The sequence below is a fragment of the Carettochelys insculpta genome, chromosome 31 (assembly GCF_033958435.1).
Source record: "Carettochelys insculpta isolate YL-2023 chromosome 31, ASM3395843v1, whole genome shotgun sequence".
In the NCBI taxonomy this organism is placed as follows: Eukaryota; Metazoa; Chordata; order Testudines; family Carettochelyidae; genus Carettochelys; species Carettochelys insculpta.
This window is the reverse complement of record NC_134167.1, coordinates 4,105,805-4,127,597: the sequence shown is the minus strand read 5'-3', so window position 1 is coordinate 4,127,597 and position 21,793 is coordinate 4,105,805. Positions and strand designations below refer to the sequence as shown.

The window sequence follows — 21,793 nt, the reverse complement described above, 5'->3', positions numbered from 1 at the left end:
AATTGGGTACCATGCTTGCACTAGCACCCTGATGGGTGCTCTTGATAGGCAAAGTATTGTCACTCATTGGGATTCTTTAATGGAAGTGATTGCTTCCTGCTGTAATGCCGTTTTTTCTCATCAGAACAAACCATGCAGATCTTACCCTTCTGTAGCAGTGACTTAATAAGAGAATGTGTGAGGTTTTTCTTTTCCCCCCCCCCATCACACACAAGAGCAGAAACAGGTTCTGAGTGGTGGGGCTATAGCATATACTCTTATGTACCACAGTGCCAAGCGGAGCATGTGGCATTTGGTCCCCATGCTATCTTCTTCTACAGCTGCAACATTGTCTGGCTTCCTGAGGTACCTGTTGGAAATCTGCTGATAGCTCCTGTAGAAAGGATATGTTGGGGTTTTCATGCACAAATAATGTCTTCCCCTTGATTCATACACTGATGGAAAAGACCCTTATAAATGTCGCTCCTTGACAGTGCTGGGTTGTTCCATTCAGGTGCTCTGTCAACTCCTTTTTGCTCCTTACTGGACCCTGTTCACCAGCAACTTTGCATATAGCTGAAAATCCAGCCACACCTTTTACTGTCCACTTGCTGTAGTTACACACAGTGGAGCAAGAGACCCTCTCTGAATGCATATGCACCAGGGCGAAACCGTAAAAATCAACCGCAAAAACCCGCCGTTTTGGCCTTCCAAACTTAACTGTAAAATCTTTAGTATTCATTAATATGAACTTTCCCACCGGCTTGTACTCTTGACTCTTAACACAGGACGAGAATTTTTGTAGGGCACAGTTTAGATGTAAACTCACAACGCCTAGTTTGGTTGACACTGTTTAAATAGTCTTCATCGGAAGCAAACTGGGGAGAGAAGTCTCCTTTCTTCTCCCTTTTGATTTATTTGGCAGTGGGGCGTCTCACTGCCTGAAGTGAAATCATATGATGTCTGCATGCTACCAGGAAAGAGGGGGCAAGTGGCAGAGGGGCCTTCAGCAGCACTTGCAATATGTGTGTAAATTCATGGTGGCAACTAGCCAGTGTGGCTCTTTAGCTTGTTTAGTGTGGCTAGTTGGCTGGAACAACATATTTTTAGAATAGTGCTGCTTAGTCAACTAGCCACATTATGGTGGCTGCTGCTTCCTTACTGGCTGGACACCATGGGTGTAAGCCGTTGCGTGTGGCTCTCATTCTCTTCTCTTCAGACACAAGGGCGTGTTCTCCCTATGGAAAGAATATACCTGAGGAACAGCTCTTTCGTGGCTTTGGAGGAGCTAAACTGGACCAAAGAAATAACAAGAGAAGCTGCCATCTCTACAGTAAGTACCTTTGCAGACAGAGGTTGCTTTCCAACCCTCGGAAGACAGTGGAGTAGCCTGTTCAGCTGGGCTATTGTGAAAGTGTCCCTTTGGTTTCTCAGTTGTGAGAGACAAAAGCAGTACTGATACCCAGACTGCTTCAGTCCTTGCTGGATGTGGTGTTGGATTGTTCCAGAGCTCTAGATTTATTGACAATGGTGCTGGTGTGTTTTCCAAGGTGCCAGTAGGAAAAGTCTTCTCTCAGCATGCGCTTGCTGATTGAAGTGTTCTGATAGGGCAAGGTGTTTGGAAGTGCTCCACCTGACACTGGAATTCAGGATCATTTTTGTCACTTACGTAACTTTTACATTTTTTTCCCCTCTGGAACTTGTGTAGATTAAACTACCTGGTGAACCTGTGCTGCAGGAAAACAAGAAGCAGGGCTGCTGGAAGCAGACACTGCAGTGCAGATGCACTTTTGTCTGCTTCCTGGCTGTTTGCCTCAAATTTTGGTGGGAGGCAAAGGGAAGACGTGTCTAGCAGTTGAGGCTTCTGTATCCTTTCACAGCTCTTAGTTTTGATTATGGGCAACCCACTTAATTTGTCCGTGCCTCTGTTTCCTTGTCTGTAAAACAGAAATGTATCCGTTTCAGTGGGTGGGCTATGAGGCCTTTTGTTGGCTTGGTAAAATGTTTTAGGATCCCCTGGTGAAATCACCACCATCTTCACACATATGGGCTATTCAATGACGATGTTGGCTGTCTGGTTTTGCTCCTAGATTCCCATGCATTACTGGGCATTGTTCTATCCAAAACGGGCTGTGGACCAAGCACGGGAGTTGGTCAGCATGCTGGAGAGAGTCTCTGGCCCCATTGGCATGAAGTTAAACCAGCCTGCCTGGGTGGAATTGAAGGATGATCGAACAGAGACCTATGCCAGGACTATCAAATCCATCTTGGGCACTGAGGTAATGGGAAGGGAGGGACCAAGTGAATGGGGTCTGGGGAATTCTATTTAAAGGAGCTGTCCAGTTGGCATTCTTAGACCTCTGCGAGGTTGGGGTACTCTGCTTGCCAACATGAGAAACAATTTTTTAACCTGTCCATTTGCAAGGATCCTTGAAAGTATCACCCGTGGACAGTTGTGTGCATAGCATAGTTTTCTTGTGTGCATGTTGTCTGCAGCAGACTGTAGGAAGGGTTTTTGTAAAGCATTTACTGCTGGCTTGATAGCTGCTAAGTGCCTTGTAAGTCACCCTGAGTGATTATGGCTATAGTGGGCCTGATCCTAACTTGTAAAAGGAGGAAGCTGCACTCTGCTGTGTCTCATTTGTGCCATGGAAGATTGTCTCCATGCCTAAGTGGGCTGCAGCCAGTGTTCCCTCTTAATTTTCTTCCATCCATGGGTGGAATAAATTTTGTTATGTGCAGATGGACACCACCAGCAGAAGCACATGCTGCCAGCTGCAGGCTGTCTCTCTCTTAATCAGCTGGGCAGTATTTGACTCTCTCCTGGGCAGCCACCCACATGCTCATCTTATGGGGAATTCTGGTCACAGTTTAGAATGCCAGATGGAGAACAAACAGCTGAAAAACCAGGGTGGGCTCACCCCACCCTGGTGATTATTCTACCATCAGAATCTACCAAGCTAGTAAAAAGCAGAAACCCTTGTCTCTCCCCACTGGTTAACAAGCAGTCAGAAATTTCATAGGCATTCCAGCTGTTATTTCACCACTAAGCCACTGGACTCTAAGTGGTTACTGAAAGATAGTTACATCACACACAGCATCCTCCTAATCCCAAGAGATCAGCCACATTGCCAGGTAAACAGTCACCTTACCCAACAGTCACACTGCTGCCAATCCTTTGGTAGTTCAGATCTAAAGGTTTACTAATAAAAGAAAAAGGGAGAGGAATTAATAAAGGCTTTGAGATTGTATCTGTATGGTAATCGCAAAGCCCTTATGTTGGGTCTGTAGAAGTGATTTTATGGGCAGCTGGCTTGTAAAATCTCTCTGGTAGTTTCCGAAAGATTGGAAGGTCCTCAGTCCATAGGTCAATCAGTAGGTCACTTGTGGTTGTAAACCCACAGTCCAGAGACTGAGGGCCGGAAAGATGGAGTGTTCTCAAGCGTCTCTTTAATCTTTGCCATGTGCTTGGAAACTTACTGGTTCAGACACAGCTCACAGACTCCATTTGTGGAAAATCACTGGCCTAAGATGGCCCCTTGAAGCCTGAAGCCTCTCTCCATCCACAGAAAGAGCTGTCTGAAACTGCAGTTCGACATCTCTGGGGCTATTGGACAGAATGAGTTTCTTCTGTGACCCATTGTTAGAATGAAATGTCCTTAACAGGCCACCAAATTGGTATAGTCTATTCACAGTGGGTTGGGTGGACTGGATGTAAAGTACTGAGTGTTTGTTCCTGGGGTAACACCTGCATTGAAACATGGATTTCAACAGGATAATCTTATTTAGCAAATCGTAACTTTTGTACATGGCATATTTGGTACAAGACTTGTTGCAAATAGGTGACAGCGGCAATCTCCAGGATGTAAATGGTTACATTTCAGTCACACAGAACCAGAAGGGTGCCAGACTTAAGTGTACCCTAAATACAAGTTGGGGAGCAGAAAATCTCCGCAGTGCTTTAAAGGTCCTGTGAGTGGAGAAGAGACCTACTTAGCTACATAGACAGAGTCTATACTTTTGTGGACTGTTCTATGGGACTTGACAGAACAAGGAACAGTGGTTTCAAGTTGTGGTGGAAGAGATGTAGGTGGATATTATTTCACTAGGAGAGTGGTGAAGGTCTGGAATGGGTTAGTTCGAGAGGTGGTAGAGTCTCCAATCCTAGGGGTCTCTAAATCCCATCTTGACAAAGCCTTGGCTGGGATGATTTAGTTGGTATTGGTCCTGCCTAAAGCAGAGGGTTGAACTCAATGACCTCCTGAGGTTTCTTCCAGCTCTGTGATTCTGTGCATGTGGTTTTGCTCTGTTCTTCAACTGCAGCCTGTCAATGCTTTATCTTGAATTAATATATTAACAATTATAAAGAGCTACATATTGCTTGTGACCTTTGAAGATAGACAACTGATCAGCGGCAGTCTTGAGAGAGACTTTGCTACCTGCCCACATTCTGTCCCTGGGATCTAATGCAGGTGTGACGTTCCTCTGCACCACTCAAGTGATAAGAACTTGCCTGTTTACGGTAGTTATTTGTGGAACAATTATTTTCCATCCCTCTGCAGTAATGCTTTCTGTGCCATGGGATCTTCTCCAACAGGCAGCTATCAACACCTTGGTGCTTGTTATCTCAGTTAAATGAGGCACGAGGTTTGCTTTAATTGCTGTAGTTGATGTCAGAGTTTGGATGCAAGCCCGTCAGTGAAGGTTTGTGATACTACACAGGAACATTGGGGTTACATGATTCATGGTGCTATTACCAGAGACCTGTGCTTCCAAATCCAATCCATCTCCAGCCCTTATGTATAAACAAAGAGGTAGAGGAAGCTGGGGGGACCTAACAATTAATGAGCCACGGAGTTGTTGCTGTGAAGGTGCTAATGGTACCAAATCTATTTTGGGAATATTGGCATAGCTATAGTAATAGGCTGCTGGCAAGGACTCATCTCACTCTGAGGTACCTGTGGCACTGCCATAGGTGCTGGAACTAGCGGTGCAGGGGGTATCAAAAACCTGGCTTGAAGTGGTTTCCATTATATACAGGATTTACAGTTTGAGTCAATGGCTCTCAGCACCTTCTCCCCACAAATGGTTCCAGCACCCCTGCGTGCTGCTCTGGGCTGATGCTTTGCTAGACAGTAGGAACTAAAGTGCCAGAGTTGTGTGGCGTTTTCCTTCATCACTGTGCTTCTCTGGAGGGCTGCGTTCATTCCATTGCAAAGGCAGAACAAAGTCTGTGGTGGTGCTAATGCCTGGCTCTGCACTTGTCTCCTGAAGGGTAAGATGCAGATGATTGTATGTATCGTAACTGGGACCCGAGATGACCTGTATGGAGCTATTAAAAAGCTGTGCTGTGTGCAGTCTCCAGTACCCTCTCAGGTGAGTCAGGGCACGGCAACGTTGTAACTTCTTGGGATGGATTGGCATGATGGCTACAAGGATTTCATCCCAAAGCTCTTGCCTGGAACGAGACCACAAAACACCACCCATTGCATCCTCATCTGTGTTTGAGGGTTCCCCTCACGTTTCTCTCTGGAGTCAGTGCACCTCTCAGAGCAGTAGGGCAGTCAGGCTTATCTGGCTATATTTAAAAATCAACAAAATCCTACAGTAACGTAAAATCATGACCATTTAACCTAACTCTTCAGGTTATAGTGAACAAGCCACATGATTTATGACACAGCTCTAAACTAAGTTTGTTATAGCCAGTATTGGCCATCATGTTGTCTGTAGCAGAATACAAGAGTGTATTTAATCTGAGAGCAGAGGCTTTTAAATGGTGTTGTGGACTCTTGCCTTGCTTGTGAATACACACGAAACTCTCTCGTCTGCAGTCCTGTGAAACGGGGTATGCCACATTAAGGATTTTTTTGCCAGGCAGGGAGGAGCACTGAGGGGTCTGGGTATGAGGGGGATGGGGTGGGACACTTACCTGGCACCCCACTCATGGGGACACACATGGCTCCGCATCCCCTGCTGCTCCCAAGCACTGCCAATGCCACTATAGGAGCAGCAGGAAAAGCCTCAGGGGAAGCAGCCCTGCACGCTGCTGTGCCTCCGGCTGGAGTAGGAGGGTGAGTGGCAACATGCAGAACCACTTCCTCCTCCCTAGCAGAGTGTTCCTGTATTACGGATGCCTGGAGTGCAGCAGGCATGTGTATTATGTCTAGTCTTAGCCCTGAAATAGCTCGTTATCTTTATCTCTGTTTGTGTCTGCGCTAGCTGGGATGTCATGTGACTTACGCCTGGGCCAATGGACCAGCAAGGATAGAATTCCAATCCCACTTTCCAATACCTCAGACCCAGGCCAGTTAAGCAAAAGGAGGTTTTCCTTTAGCTTTCGTGAATGAAAGGGCTGTGGCAGCTGTTGAGGAGCTTTGATTTCATTCAGATGAGGAAGATAGTGCGTATACCACAGCCAGCAAATATGTGTACAAACAATTGGAAAGTTTCTAGAATGACACTTCCATCTGCTTGAAGATGTAACACAAACAGTTCAGTCTGGGGAAGCATCTTTTCAGATCAGTGGAGAGGGACGTAAAAGTTACGGCATAAGCATCCTCAAAAATAGTTGCAGCTGTAGGTCAATTGGGGTTGGAGGGCTGGACGGGTGTCTGTTTTTGTGCTCCATGTATCTGAGACTCTTGTTAAACAAAGGCTAAATTCTACCCTTAGCTGCACATTCACAACTCTTGCCTTAATGAGAATTAACCTTGCAAATCCAGGGACCAGAATTTGGTTATATAGACTTTAACACTTAAATCTTATGTCCATTACTCGGTTAAACTTAAGAGCTGAGAAAAATTAAAGATATAGAATACTAATGGAAAAATTTAGTAGCTGTTAAAGATGTATAGATGGACGCCTTGCAATATGCAAACAATCTGTTAAATATATGATTGACTTGTGTTAGGAATACGTCTCTGGAAGGACAAGACAGCTCCTGCTTTTTCAGTCTTAAAAAAAAAAAAACTAAACTGATTTTTAATATCTCCCATTGCTGCAGGTCATCAATGCTCGAACCATCATGGTCCAGCCGAACAAATTAAGGAGCGTAGCACAGAAAATTCTGCTGCAGATTAATTGCAAGCTAGGTGGGGAGCTCTGGGGAGTGGACATCCCATTGGTAAGCCATGGATACGTTCACTGCCTATATGGGCAAGGCTGTCATCTGTGACTTCTCTGTGGCCTGGATTCCTTTTCCTCGTCTGCATGCCTGCCATGGGCATGCACAAATATTAATGCATCCTAGGTCAGATACAGGAGGCACAATTCATAGTGTGAAAGGGGTGAGAGCCCCTCTGATCTTTATCTTCGATCTTCACTCTTTCACAGAGGAATGTGTGCTAACCCTTCACCTGCCTTTGATAGGCCGTCCACACGCTAGCCCAAGGCTCAGAAGGGACAGAGTTGTTTCCCAGCTCTGCCACAGACCTCTTGTGTGGGCGCTTACCCAGCCTGTGCCTCCATTGCCCGTCTGTAAAATGAGAGTAACAGCACTTCCTTATGTCGTGGGGTGGTGTTGTATACCACGCTGTTCCTGAGGGATAGATAAAGTGAGCTGTCTGGTTAGCTCTCTGGTGGTAACTAGTACTTCTTCTGATTAATCCCAGGGATTTTAAGACCCCTACAGGAGCTAAGTCCCGGGGAGGGACCGGGAGGACACACACTCCCTCTTGTCACTTAGTTGAGGTCTGCTATTTGCACTTTAGAAAGAGTTCAGATCAACGTCATAGGCAGAGTGGGACACTTGAGTAGATCCTGATCTAGGCTGGGTGGCCAAAGAGAGGAGGGTGGCAGGGGTGGGAGCCATCAGGGTTTCCTCTTCCCCAGCCCCTTGATGCTTTGAGAGATGTTCTGGCCAGGGGGCCTGAAAAAAATTAGGCGGGGGGGCTGAAGTGAAGTGCACCCTGCTACCCTGCAGTCCAGCTGAGACGTGGTGTTGGGGGCTTCCCTGCTATGTCCAACACTCCAACTGTGGAGCAGGATCAGGGCACCTGAGCTTGGCCCGCTCTGGCATTCCAGCTGGAGAGTGGGGGTTGGGCTTGCAAGCCCCCATGTCTCAAGCCCGCTCCCCAGCAAGAGCTTTAGGCAGGGGGAGCAGGCCAAGCCCCTGACCTGGCTCCACGGCTGGAGGTCTGGATGGGCTGAGCAGGGCAATGCCCATGCCCTAGTCCCCTCTCCCCGGTTGGAGTACGGGAGCTGGGCAAGCCTCCGTGCCGTGACCCCACTCCCCAGCAAACATGCCAGATGGGCTGAGCAGGAAATGTGCAAGGACAAAAGCAGAGCTAAGATGGGATGGGCCTGGGTGATACCCCTGGTTCAAATCTAGTTTGCAGTGAGGTGGTGGGAATATGCCTGTGAGTAGGAGCTCCTGACTGCACCAGGCGTCCTTTCTCCTTTCCAGAAACAGCTGATGGTGATTGGCATGGATGTGTACCATGACCCCAGCAGGGGGATGCGCTCTGTGTTTGGCTTTGTTGCAAGCACCAATCAGTAAGTTGTTTCTCAATTCGACTGGGTTCTATGCTTTCCATATCTGTAAAACCTGGGCTCCTGAGCAGCTCAGTGTTTGGCTGGTGTGCGTGTGCACCTGACACTGGAATCAGGCTTTGCTTGCAGAGTTTAGCACTCACCATGGACTAGAGGGAGGCAGATGGATCTGTTCCTTAGTGGAGCCTCTGTCACAGTGAATATACTGCAGCTCCCAAGTAGGGCAGTTGCTGTTTTGATCAATGTTCTCCTAGTTACATATTCCACTGAAGTGTCGATCAACTTAGCACACAGTAGGACTTGGCCAGTAGCAAAACGGGAAGACACTGGGAAGTTTGTCTTGCTCTTCCAGGCTTTTGACAGCCTCTTGTGGGAGGAAAAGGTGGTGTCTGTGATTTAAATTGTGCATTGTCAGGCACAGCTGAAAAGTTTTCAGCTCTTGCATGCACTCCTGCACTTGCACTGTTAGCGAGTTGCATTTGTGGTGGAATAGTTACATCGCTTGCCTGGAAGTGAAACTTTTCTGTGTCAGGAATGTTACTTTATAGCTCTGCCCTGCCCTTACGAAAAAAGAAAAGAGAGATTGACTTAACCTTGGTTGTCCTTTTCAGCAGGGTTTAGTAACTTGTTTGTTTGCTGTCACCAATTCCCAATGTCAAAGACCAGCCAGTATTATCTCTGATCATGTGATGCCTCTATTGCAGTGTACCTGAGTCCTTTTAAAAACCATCTGAAAAAAGACACATGCTTTGACTCACAGGAGTCCTGTAGGTAATATTTACCTCTCTCCTTCTGCCACGAGTGCTCTCACTAAGTGGTATTCTAGGGTTGTGTTCCAGATGCCTCATCAGGAAATTGCAGACAGTTTGAAGCTTTGTCTGGTCGGGGCCTTACAGAAGTTCTATGAGGTGAGGAAATGCTGCAGCTGATTCTTCATTGTCTGTCAAGACTCATGTATAAACAACCTGCCCCACCCCACGTCCACTCTGCATACGTACCACAGTTTGCAGCTTGGGCTGGGCCCTCTCCGGTAAAGTGTACTTCTCCTCTCCTCCATCCCCAGACATGTGGGGCCCTGCTGACTGCTACAAGAATTGACGAAACGTCTGAGAGAAAAGTCTGCCTAGTCTAAAGCATCCATCTCCTCTTCTGTATTCAGGAGTGCAGGCACTATCTCTGTTCAGTCCCAGAGGCCAGGATCTGACGAAGTGGGTCTGTCCCACAAAAGCTCATCACTGAAAAAAAATCATTCTGTTAGTCTTTAAAGTGCTACATTTCTGCTGTTTTATTCAGTCCCTGTGGGTGAACTTACTGATTTAAAAAGAGGATAGTTCTGTGGGTATCAAGAATATCCAGAATTGTATGTATTGACAAAAAATTTGGAAGGAACATGAAACTGTGTGCTTCGGGGATTGAGCCCATCTAGTAGAGACCAGAGAGGAAGCCGTGCTAGTCTATACGCTATCAAAACAAAAAGCAGCCAAGTAGCACTTTAAAGACTAGCAAAATAGTTTATTAGGTGAGCTTTCATGGGACAGACCCACTTCTTCAGACCAGAACAGACTCAATATTTAAGGCACAGAGAACCAAAAACTGTAAGCAAGGAGGACAAATCAGAAAAAGATAATCAAGGTGAGCGAATCAGAGAGTGGAGGGGTCCTCCTTGCTCACTGTTTTTGATTCTCTGTGTCTTAAATATTGAGTCTGTTCTGGTCTGGCTCTGGTCTGAAGAAGAGGGTCTGTCCCACGAAAGCTCACCTAATAAACTATTTTGCTAGTCTTTAAAGTGCTACTTGACTGCTTTTTGTTTCGATAGTAGAGACCAGTGTGAGGGGTGCACTGCTCCATTGCACCTTGTTCTGAAACAGGTAGTGCAGAATAGACAAAGACAGAATAGTGGGTTAGATGGCTTTAGGTCTGACTCAGTCTGGTAATGCCTACCAGACTGCTGTCCAAAGAGAGAGCCCTAAGCTGGATATTAGACAGCTAGTGGTATACCCGCCCTATGTACCTTGCTTCAGGATGTGAATAAATGGTTTTGTCACTCCGTGTGTTCGTGATGTGTCAGCATCCCCAACACAACCTGGAGTTCATCTCCACTGAAAAAGACTACGGTTTTAAATTGGGCTTTCTAAAGTAAAAGTAGAGACCATTAGAAGTTAAGCAAGTGAATAAAAGAGACTTTGCTGACCTCCCTTTGAATTTAAAATGTGAAACAGTTCCTTGTTTGGCACACCGTGCATGATCTTCCTGCTGTCGGGGCTGGCTTCGTTACCTCATTGAAAACTAGTGCGCCGCTGGAGTCATTGCTGAATAGCTCTTCTTACTTTCAGTAGTACTACCCCTCTTAGCTGGTTAGATTCCCCGTCTTTGAGCCACCTCTGCACTTTCAGCTCACCATAAACTCCCTCAGTGCAAAAAGAAAGGAATGGTACGTTCTGTAAGGAAGTATAAGGGCCACCATATTGCTGCTTGGTCACTTCACCTCTTCAGCAGATCATCTGTATGCTTTAAGCTCAGGTAGGTGTCCGTGTGTCTGGGAGGGTGGCTCTTTGCAGTTAGGCGAGTTAGGCCTAATTTTGAGTTGCAAAGGCACAAATGGAAAAGGAAGTTCTATTTATAAAAGTGTAAATTTAGATACAGTAGATTTTTATCTCGAGTTTTTCTTCTAGAAGGTGTCAGATTAAAAATTCTGAAAATGAAGCCTAGTTGAATGGTAGGTCCTTCATGGGCAGGGGTAGGGCAAACATTTCCCAATACTGTCATGTGAATATGCCTTAATGGAGGTTCATTCCAGAGCTCCTTCAAGTGGGAGGAAGGGGATTCAGGACTTGTGGCCCCTTTATTCTCTAGTTTTTTTTATAAGGCTGTCCAGAAGGAAGCTGATTGTGGTGGTGATTGCTTTCAGAAAGTGGCTACTTGTTCAGCTGGGGACTGGACTGAGACCCGGCTGACTCATGTCACATGGAAGTGGATGAGCTAGCATCTTCCAGGGCAGCAGTTAAATTAGCAGTCATTTGTGTCCAAAAGCAGACTGATTGATTGCCTTTAAACCCAAAGCAAAAAATCAGTAATGTGTCAATTTATTTGTGTAGTCTGTGTGGCCCATTATGTTTCACACAATGCAGGCTTTCACTTCAAGGAAAGAATGAATTTTCTAGCCTACATGATTGGGCTATAACCTTCCAGACAGAAAATGAGGCAGCCCTGTCTCAGCCTGAAGAGCACTTCTTCAGAATTAGGTGTTAACTCTTAATGGTTATAAGAACACACTGAAAGTTAGATTTTTCAAGCAGTTGAGGTTCACATTTACTAACCTCTTTCATAACAAATAGTTCTGCATGCAGCAGTGACTTTAACACAATGAAGCAAGCTGTCCTGTAGCACTTTAGACTAACAAATAAAATGGTTAGTCTTGAAGATGCTACAGGACTGATTGCTTTGTTTTGCGGAGATACAGAGTAACATGGCTACCCCTCGGAGACTTTTTAACTCACGGGTCCATGTTCGAGTGCCCTTTGATGTCACTGGGTACTTGGTTACAGTTTAAGGGTGGTACTTGACCTTATTTTTGTGGATTCTGACTCCCTAATCCCAAATATGATTTGGCCTTCTTGACAGCATTAGGCTGAACTGCGCTAAGATGTTAACTTCACCCATGCTACTCTTCGCCATTCTTAGAATTCAAAGGGAACACAAGGGACCACAATTCAAATAAGAATTCTTATTCTTAGAATTCAAAAAGACTCCCCCACAAGGGACCCCCTCCCCCTCAAGATGCAGGATCTGTTGTTTCTCAGTCATTCAAGACAGAGGCCTGTCCAGCCTCTTTTTGAAAGCCTCTGGTGAAGGATCTTTGCTTTTTTTGTGTTGTTTCATGTTCAGGTGAACCACTGTCTACCGGAGAAGATAGCAGTTTATAGAGATGGGGTGTCAGACAGCCAGCTGAACACGGTGGTCAGCTACGAGATCCCACAGCTCCAGAAATGCTTTGAAGCCTTTGAGAACTACCAGCCCAAGGTGGTAGTCTTTGTGGTTCAGAAGAAAATCAGCACCAATCTCTATTCTGCTTCCACTGACTACTTCGAAACCCCTGCGCCTGGGACTGTAATTGACCATACTGTCACCAGCAGAGACTGGTGAGTGGCAGGCAACCCACAAAGTCCTTCCTCTGCCAGCATCTGTATTTTCCCACCCTTTCCCCATCTCTCTCTAATGATCAGGAAAAGCGGAGAGTCAAGTTGCATTGTGTTACTAGCCTATGGAAACCATGTGCACATCTCAGATCCAGAGCAAAGGGTTAAATATGGCTCAGCAGTGTCTTACAGCAGGAGACTGCCAACTATCGTCCGAGTGGGCAGTCTAATGAATTTGATCAGGCTTTCCAGCCCTCAGAACTTCCCTTAAGCCCTAAAGGGTCCTATTGGGGCAGGTAGACTGTGTAACAATGCCATTTACTGTGAAGTGCATTCGCACAAGACTTTGCTAAGTGGGTGCCATCAGCTCTGTACAATAGCTCCCAAGATATGCGCACTCGAGTTGTGTGTATCTCAGGTTAACATGACACTGAGTGGCGGGGAGCAGGTGCCTGGCTGTTCCAGTCAGTTTCCTGGCTCCTGTCAGTGGCGGCAGCTGAGATGCTGCCCGTGACATGAGTGGACTGGGCTGCCGCACCTGACAGAAGAGGTTTCCCTGCTCCTGTCAGTAGCGGCAGCTAAGAGGCAGGCTCTCAGCTGCCCACACTGACAGGAGTGGGGAAACTGACCAGGGCAGCTGCACTGGTTAGTTTCCTGGCTCTGCAAATGGAGGAGAGCCTGGAACCAGGCTGTCAGCTGGTCCCGGCTCCCTTACTCTCTGGAGGTAGGAAAGTGATCAGGCGGCTGCCCTCATGAGTTTCCTGGCTCCCTTGAGTTGTGCGTGAAATTTGACTGACTTGGGGGTCGCGAGAACCCAATCCCTGCGTAATTCAGGGGTCTAGTTTATGTATGTTAAACCTATTCCTGAAGAATAGCCCTATGTAAGCTCACAAGCTTGTCTCTCTCACGAGCAGAAATTGGTCTAGTAAGATATTATCCCGCCTGTCTTGCATCTCATCCTGTGGCTAATGCAGCTGTGGCATGGCATAAAACATACTCCCAGCATTTTGATATGAAGGGGTTTTGCTCTGTCCTTGTTTAAAATTTCTCATCGATTTCCCCCCTGCACTGTTTTCCCCCCACCACAGAATGTGGTGCGTGAATGTAGACTGGGATGCTTTGGGGATGAACACGCATCTGCATCCTTAACGTGTAGATGCTGGTGTAACCCTGTGGGAGAGTACACTGAGGGAGCAGACAGTGGCGTCATACTGTGACTTCAACTAAGAATGGAGTCTGGTCAAAGCGAATTCCACTTCAGGTGTAAAATTCCAGGAACAGACCTAGCTTAGGAACTGCCACCGGCTTTTCTTTTGTTTACACGTGAACAACTTGACTCATTAAAGTGTTTCTCCTGTCCTTCTCAGGGTGGATTTTTACTTGCTGGCTCATCACATCCGACAGGGTTGCGGCATTCCCACTCGATATGTCTGTGTGCTTAACACAGCCAACCTCAGTCCTGACCACATGCAGAGGTAACTCCCTTGTATCTTCTGATATGATTGCAGGTGTGCATTTAGCAGCCGCTCTGCCCTGTGAACTATTTGGCTCTCTGCCTCTGCTGTGTGAAGCACCGTATTGGACTTTTTGGTGAATTGATATGATCCAGCACACGGCAATCTTCATTTTGTAAATAGGCTCTGAATTTATTTGCAAAATTTGTCCTGCTAGAATGAGGCAAGATTGCTTGCCAGTTAGACATGTTTGCGTATTATTTCCCATTTTCCTGGAAAACACATGCTTGAGAGATTTCGGAATTTATTGAAAGGCCGTGGGGGAGTCATGGCCAAAAGTCCAGGGAGGATGAGGCCAAGTTCTGATTGGCTTGGTCACTTCTTGTAATCTCCTGTTCTCCAACAGGACTTAGTGTTGAGAAATACTCTTGCAATGCACAGCAGCAAAGCTGGAAAGGCCCGCAAGGCCTGTGATTACGAAACAATCGCCATTTGGAATTTAGCTGCAGACCATCTAGTACCTTTGCAGAATGAGATGAAATTACTTCTTGTGGTGCTTTAGCTCATTAGCTCAAGCACTGAAGACTCCAAAGCGATGGGTACTTCGAAGGCAGGTCGGACATTCCAATAGCGGATGGGATTGGAAAAAAGCAATAAATGTAAATCTGGTGAAAAGAAACTCTACTTTAGATAATGCGCAGTTAGCACTTAGCCTGTGGAACTGTCAATGGCAATTCTAACTGAGGAGGATTCAAAGAGCAGGCATGTGAATAATGAGCATATGTACCATGGGCCTTAAGTAGGTTGTTGCTCTTTTAAAAGAGAGGGTCAGGAACACGCCTCTCCTGAGAGCAGCTTATTCTATAATTGTCCACTAGGCATTTTTGCCCCTTCCTCTGAGCAGCTGGTGTTGGCTGTCGCACTTCCTGAGGTAGCCACACCTGTCTGCCCTTTTGTGGCCTCTTCAGGGGACTCGGACCTGGAGCCTTGGCTCTCTTGTGGCAGGGTCCTTTTGACTTTTTCCTCTGGACTGAGGGTGTAAGTTGCAGTTCTCTGTGATCATTGTTGTCAGAACTGATTTTAGATCAGTACTCGATGTGCTTCTCTTTCACGGGTATTGCCATGGTTAACCAGTGACCATCCAGCCCGCATAAAGCACAATTGTATTTATTCAGAGTAGGAGTGCTAGAGAAAACATCTTCTCGTGTAGGTCTTAGATTACCAGGCAGCAGAGGCAACTCATGAGGGGCACAAAAGGGGTCACATGCAGCTCCCAGCATCTGGGGAGAAGGCCCCTCACTCTGTCAGCACTGCATCGCTTACAGGGAGTGGTGGAGTCCCCGCCTTCCCCCAGAGCAGCGTGCCTGAGAGTAGCCGGAACATCTTAGCTCACAATATTCTGTAGTTGTGCCGCTCCAGGCGAGATACAGAACAGCTCTCCCAGGGAAAGAGAGGGTGGATCAGGTGCATGAAACTGGTGCCCCTCCATGGAAGCCCAGTCATCAGTTGCTGCTGCCAGGCAGTCACCCATCTTCCACATGGAGACGCTGTTAGGAACAGAGTCCTTCAAGCCCCACCCTCAGTTTCTCTCCCTGTTGGTCACATTTGTTGTTAGTTTCTGGGGGTACTCAGGGCTGAGAGGCATCTCCGCTACCATCTGTCCTTAACTTGAGGAAACATCGTCTGTGCCTGCCCAGGTTCAGCACCCCAGCTCCAATGGCCACAGGCAAAACAAGCCTGCACCCCTCGGCCTGCGAACGGTCTACTTCCTCTGCATGCTAACACAGGGCACAGTCCAGCCAGCAAGCCCTCCAGAGCTCTTCACTGAGCATCCAATTCACTGTTTCCAAAGAGACAGTGCACCTCGCTTTCATTTCTGCTCCCCATGGGCTTCACATGCAGCACTTAGATATGTTTTTGTAACGAAATCAAGTTTGTGTATTTAACAGAGAGTCAGGCAGTAACAACCAGACGTCCTGGGCACAAACCACACCCTCACAGAAGATAAGAATTGGAAGAGACCTCAGGAAGTCATCTAGTCCAACCCCCTGCTCAAAGCAGGACCAAGCCCAGCTAAATCATCCCAGCCAGGGCTTTGTCAAGCTGGGCCTTGAAAATCTCTAGGATGGAGATTCCACCACCTCCCTAGGTAACCCATTCCAGTGCTTCACCACCCTCCTAGGGAAATAGTTTTTCCTCATATCCAACCTAGATTTCCTCCACTGCAAGTTGAGACCATTGCTGCTTGTTCTGTCACCTGCCTCTTCAGGGAGTTGAAGGCTGCTATCAACCCTCCCTCCCCCCATCATTCTTCTCTTCTGTGGACTAAATAAGCGCAGTTCCTTCAGCCTCTGATAAGTCATGCACTTCAGCCCCTTAATCATCGTCGTTGCCCTCCATTGGACTCTCTCCAGTTTGTCCATGTTGTTTCTGTAATGGGGGGCCCAAAACTGGAGAGCATACTCTGGATGAGGTCTCACTAGTGCTGAATCTAGAGGAATAATCACTTCCCTTGATTTAGTGGCATGGCTTCTCCTAATGCAGCCCAATCTGCAGCTGCCCTTCTTTGCAGCTAGGGCACGCTGCTGACTCCGATCCAGTTTCTTGTCCACTGTAACCCCCAGCTCCTTTTTTGTAGGACTTCCACTTAGCCAGTCAACCTGTAGCAGTGCTTGGGATTCTTCCATCCTACATGCGGGGCTCTGCACTTGTCCTTGTTGAACCGCATAACATTTCTTCTGGTCCAGTCCTCCAGTTTGTCTAGGTGACTCTGGATCCAGTTCCTATCCTCCAGCATATCTACTTCCCCATCATCTTAGTGTCACCCACAAACTTGCTAAGAGTACAATCCATCCAACCATCCAGGTCAGTAATGAAGATGTTGAACAAAACTGGCCCCAGGACCAACCCCTGAAGTCTGCGTGATACCAGCTGCCAACTAGACATGGAGCCATTAATCCATTCGCACCTTAGCCAGTTTTCTGTGTATTACTGGTTATGGATAAAATAAAGCCATAGCGTGCTTTCTTGAGCCTAGGCATACTTAAGCAGTTTGGTGTCAGAGTATTAAGCTCACCCAAAATCCATATAGGCAAGCCAATCCCTTTCTGTTGTGCGACATCCATGCTGGCAGTGTGCCTCTGAAGTGCAGGATTCAGTGCATCTCTTCACTCTACAGGGTATACCAGATCATCATTTGGTTGTAATGCATGACTCCCTGCTCCCCCTCTATCCTGCTGTTCGCTCCTGTACATGTTGTAGTCTCTCGAGTCGCCCTGGCTAAGAATGAACATAGGCACACAATGTAAGGTGTACAATACACCACTGGTTTGGCAGGGAGTTAGCTTCATTTGTAGTCCTCTAGAAGTCTCCAGTCTCTCTGGTGACCTGTCTTAACTCTGAGCTTAATTTCAGTATAGATACACAATTCCTTGCATGTGCTATATGTGTACATTTTTCTTCGCTGTTGCTAGAGGCCTCATGCCCCCCCGGTGAGCAAGCACACAAATGTCTAACCCAGGGAACCCCAGTACAACCCTGTGTGCTCCCTGCTGGCATCAGGTGGTCCCTGGATTATAGCAGTCACTTGTTGGATCAAGTGAAAGTGGTTTCTCCCTTATGTGCAGGTGGTCACTTTACACAGCAGAGTTCTTTGGTAGCTTCTTTTTAACCAGCTCAGATGGGTCTGTGCAGCTTCCCACAAGGCAGAGGGAGTTTTCCTGACTTGTATACCTGTCTGCAGGTTGGCACTGATGTATCACCACCCTGTTACCTTAATTCCTTCAGGAAGCTCCTTGTAAATTCCCCCAAGGTGCCCAAAGACCATCTGTAACTCCTAAAGATGCATACACTGTTCATAAAGTTGATATATTACCCTTTGGATTCCTAATGTTCCAAGTATGTTTCAGGGGCTGCTGTCAGAAGGAGGTTACTGATTTGCCCTTGTATGGCAATTCAGTGCGAGAAGAGTTGGGCCTTAAAGAGCACTTCTCCAGGATGCTTGAAATGACAGCCCTCCATAAGCATCTGGTGTCCCCTGTGGGCTAGCCATGCGAGTGTCCCAAATAGGGCGGTATAAATGCTAACAGACTCTTCTCTCTTCCTGTTGTTTCTAGATTGACTTTCAAGCTTTGTCACATATATTGGAATTGGCCAGGAACCATCCGAGTCCCAGCCCCTTGCAAGTATGCTCACAAGCTGGCCTTTCTCTCAGGACAGTTTCTGCACCATGAGCCCGGCATTCAGCTCTGTGAGAGACTCTTTTTCCTGTAGCCTAGGAAGTTGGGAGGTGCCAGGGAGAATCCAGCTCCTTAAACTGAAAATGGTACTTGGATGGAGGTATCGTTGCTACTGCCCCTGAAAGGAGACTCTTTAAGGTTGTTTTTATAAATATATAGACGCTTAAGCATTTCTTTTTACTTGGCTCCTTAAAGGAGGCTTGAAGGTTAGACCCGGAAACCTGACCTCCTTTAAAATCGATGCAGTAATCCAGTGGGGAATTTAGCTTCTTGACCTCTGTTGCTCTCTCTTCCTGTGTATGAAAACAAAAGCAGTCTGCTGCCTCTGCCGCAGCATATTAACCCACCTCCCCTTTGCTGGGCTAATGGCCTTGAGGTTGGCTCTGTAGCACAGAAATAAATGTGTTAATGTCACACACCCTGGGAACGGTGGGATCAGGTTATCAGAAAGGAACAATCAGCAGAGTTAGACCTATCTTTATGGGAATGTTGACCTAAGGTTAAGAATACTTAACCCTGCCCATTTAAGAGCAGGTACTTCCCAAGAGCTGTTTGCAAAGGGATATGAAGATGCAACAGGAACAGATAAATCGGTGTTCCAGGAGGTTGTGTTTGGTTGCAAATGATTAAATCTGCTCCAGAGTCAGCTGGCTGCCCAAGGACGTGGGACTGCAGGGTCCCATGGTGGGGGAGAGTTTGAGATTGTTTGTTTGTTTTGCTTCTTCAGCATATGCATAAGGGCTAGTCTACACTATCGTGCTATGTTGGCTGCACCGATCCTGCTGCCCTGCTGTAGTATGTCTGGTGAAGGTGAATGCGCAGGTGGAAGATGGCTCTCCCACTGGCATAATTACTTCACCTCAACAGGAGGTATTTTGGAGGGAGGGCATCTTCCCACCAGCTTAGTGCTGGTGTTCCCAGAACTTGCCTCCGTGTTACCTATGTTGTTCAAAAGGGTAACTTTTTCACACCTTTGAGCAACAAAAGTTGCATCAACTTAAGCAGTAGTGTGGATGAGCTCTAAGGAGACAGGTGTTATTGAGGATGGTGGCTGAGGTATCTCAGCACTTGTCATATAAATGCAGCCTCCAACGTCAAGTCTTCAATAAGACGTCAAGCCCAAATAATCTCTGTGTATGCATGTGTATTATCTCATTTTACTGCCTTGGATTAGAGAGCGTGGAAGTAACTAAATAAATCCTGCATTTGTCGTATGTTCATTCCTTTTTTCACTGCCTTACTGTAAAAGTTTTTACACCTTTTCTGTGTAGTTTCTAGTTACCACAATAGGTTGCAATAAACCAAAAAATTCTTGACATTTATGAAACCATATTGGTCAGCTTACACCCAAGTTTTACAGAGCGATCTGGGGAAAAGTTCCTTTGAAGTTGTCAGTTGATCGGTTCAGAATTCCAGGAGTCCAAACACAGATGACTCCCCTCTCCAAAGGAAATTTTGGTTTGCTCAAGAACTAGGTTTGGTGTGTCTAAAAGGTGTTGAGGTTGTGAACAGATCCGTTATGGTCCATGGAATAAGACTTCTAAAATATGCCTTTAACTAGATCCCAGTCCATGCCTTAGCAATAGCACATTACAAGCTGCCTGGGTAGCGAGCCAGGAGTTTTTCTGGAGATATTATTGATCTTTCTGGTAAAGAGTTTCAAATAAACAGTCCATGTTCCCAAAAAAAAAAAAAAAGTTTCTGAAATGAGCACCCTGCCTGTGCAATAGTACTGAATATTTGTCTGTTTTCTAATTTCCAAACTAAAGCCCCGGGTGTACTTGAAAAATCTGATGGTGTTTTGCAATAGCAGGTCTTGTTTTTTTAAATGTAACTTTTTGTGTTTTTGCTGTACTTTTTTGTGCTTCATTGGTGCTTGTATGAAACCAAAGACAACATACTCCCTGATCTGTGTCCAGAAACCCCTTGTGTCAACCAGGAATTTATTTGAAGCTTTTACCTTTCGACTTAATATTTTCTTTTATTAATCTAATGCTTTAAAAAACGGAATCCTACATTGTATTTGTTTTTTTATTTGGTTTTTTGGGGTTTTTTTCCTCCAGATCTGTGCTTGAAAGTTACTGATTATTGTAAGAAATTTAATTTTTAATTCTGTCTCTTAAGGCTGGGATAGCTGTTTAAAGCACCAAAGTTTTCCAGTGACCATGTAAGCATGCTGCATCCTCAGGAAAGATGACATTCAAACTTTTCAGCTGTTGAGTACGATTTTATTTGTATGTGAGTGGATGAGGCTAAAAACTCTAGAATTTTTAAAGTGCCTATGAGTACATTGAGATAACAAAGTAGAACTGTAAGCTTGAAGATTTCTCTGTGAATTTGGATTTCATTTTGAAGTCGCATTTGAAAAATTTCTGCATCTGCCCAATGTAATTACTCCGCGCAAGCCTTCCACAGTCTGGGTGATGATTAAAGAATCCCCCCTTATTCCTGGGGTTTTAGCCTCTCCTCTCAGTTTTAATACCAAATGGTTGAAAAACTTTTGTATAAATTATAGTTTTGTTAAGCTCAGTAAAATTGAAGCATAACTCTGTTAAACATTTTCCTGAATGTGTTGAAAAAGATCTTTGCGTTGGAATATACCAATTCTAAGTGGTGAGACTACAAGTGAAATAGCAAAAATTTCCGTTTGGGGAGGTGGTTTACTAGGCCTGACGCATGGAACCATTGGCGGAAGCTCAGGGTATCAAAGCAGGCTTTCACCAGGCATGTATGTAGAAACAGACAAATGTGTCAGATTGAACAGGATCTGGCAGCAATGGAAGCAGTACGCTGATAACCATCTGGAAGAGGAACCAACAGTGTCCCAAATTGGTAAAGGGGGATGGGCAGTCTTCAGCGTAATTGCTCCCAACCAGGGTGTGATTTCATTGATTCATTTGCTCAGTCTGTTTCTTGGCCCAAGGGGTCTGACTTCTTGCTTCCTCCATTCACCAGCCTGGGTGCAGGAATGTAAGGCCCTAATGCCTTAGAGGAGGTGGATCACATTATTGCCCTCCAAGTCTGAGACTAAAGAGAGGATTTGGTTGATAAAAATGGATGTGAGGTTTTCCGCTCATTGTCTTTTTCCCCCCTGCACCTCACCTGTCAGCACAGGGTCTTTTCTTGTGCCTTGTGGCACCAAGCTGAAAGAATGCTAGTGGCTGGCGTTCCGCAGAGTTGTTTTGTGATTTTTTTTTTTATTATTATTTTTATTTTTTATTTTTTTATCAGGTGTGGGGAGAGCTTGATGCTCCTCTGTAACCCAGAGACGAGCTGGTTGGCTAGGTAGTGCAGGATGTAGCTGACCTTAACGTGACTTTATTGAGCAAATGTTTTACAATGAATTAACAGCCAAATTGCACAGGATAAGAAATCAAACACACGTAAGTCATTGGCTGGCGGAGGTGGGTTACCACAGTAAGGAGCACTGAGCATGGTTAACAACTACACATTGTAGCCAGCCTTGTCCTGTATATACATGGTGGGTAAATTACAC

At 46.0% G+C, this 21,793-nt stretch overlaps 1 protein-coding gene across 1 annotated transcript in view; it reads left to right on the top strand.

Annotated features, from left to right (window-relative positions):
- The window catches only part of PIWIL2 (piwi like RNA-mediated gene silencing 2), a 33,150-nt gene extending 14,819 nt beyond the window's left edge, over positions 1-18,331 (top strand). The window contains exons 14-22 of the mRNA XM_074981751.1: positions 1,199-1,312; positions 2,070-2,258; positions 5,254-5,355; positions 6,983-7,102; positions 8,384-8,472; positions 9,272-9,377; positions 12,355-12,608; positions 13,973-14,080; positions 18,175-18,331. Coding sequence (XP_074837852.1) covers positions 1,199-1,312; positions 2,070-2,258; positions 5,254-5,355; positions 6,983-7,102; positions 8,384-8,472; positions 9,272-9,377; positions 12,355-12,608; positions 13,973-14,080; positions 18,175-18,331 — 1,239 coding nt within the window. The remainder of the gene's footprint in view (positions 1-1,198; positions 1,313-2,069; positions 2,259-5,253; positions 5,356-6,982; positions 7,103-8,383; positions 8,473-9,271; positions 9,378-12,354; positions 12,609-13,972; positions 14,081-18,174) is intronic.
- The last annotated feature ends 3,462 nt before the right edge of the window (positions 18,332-21,793 follow it).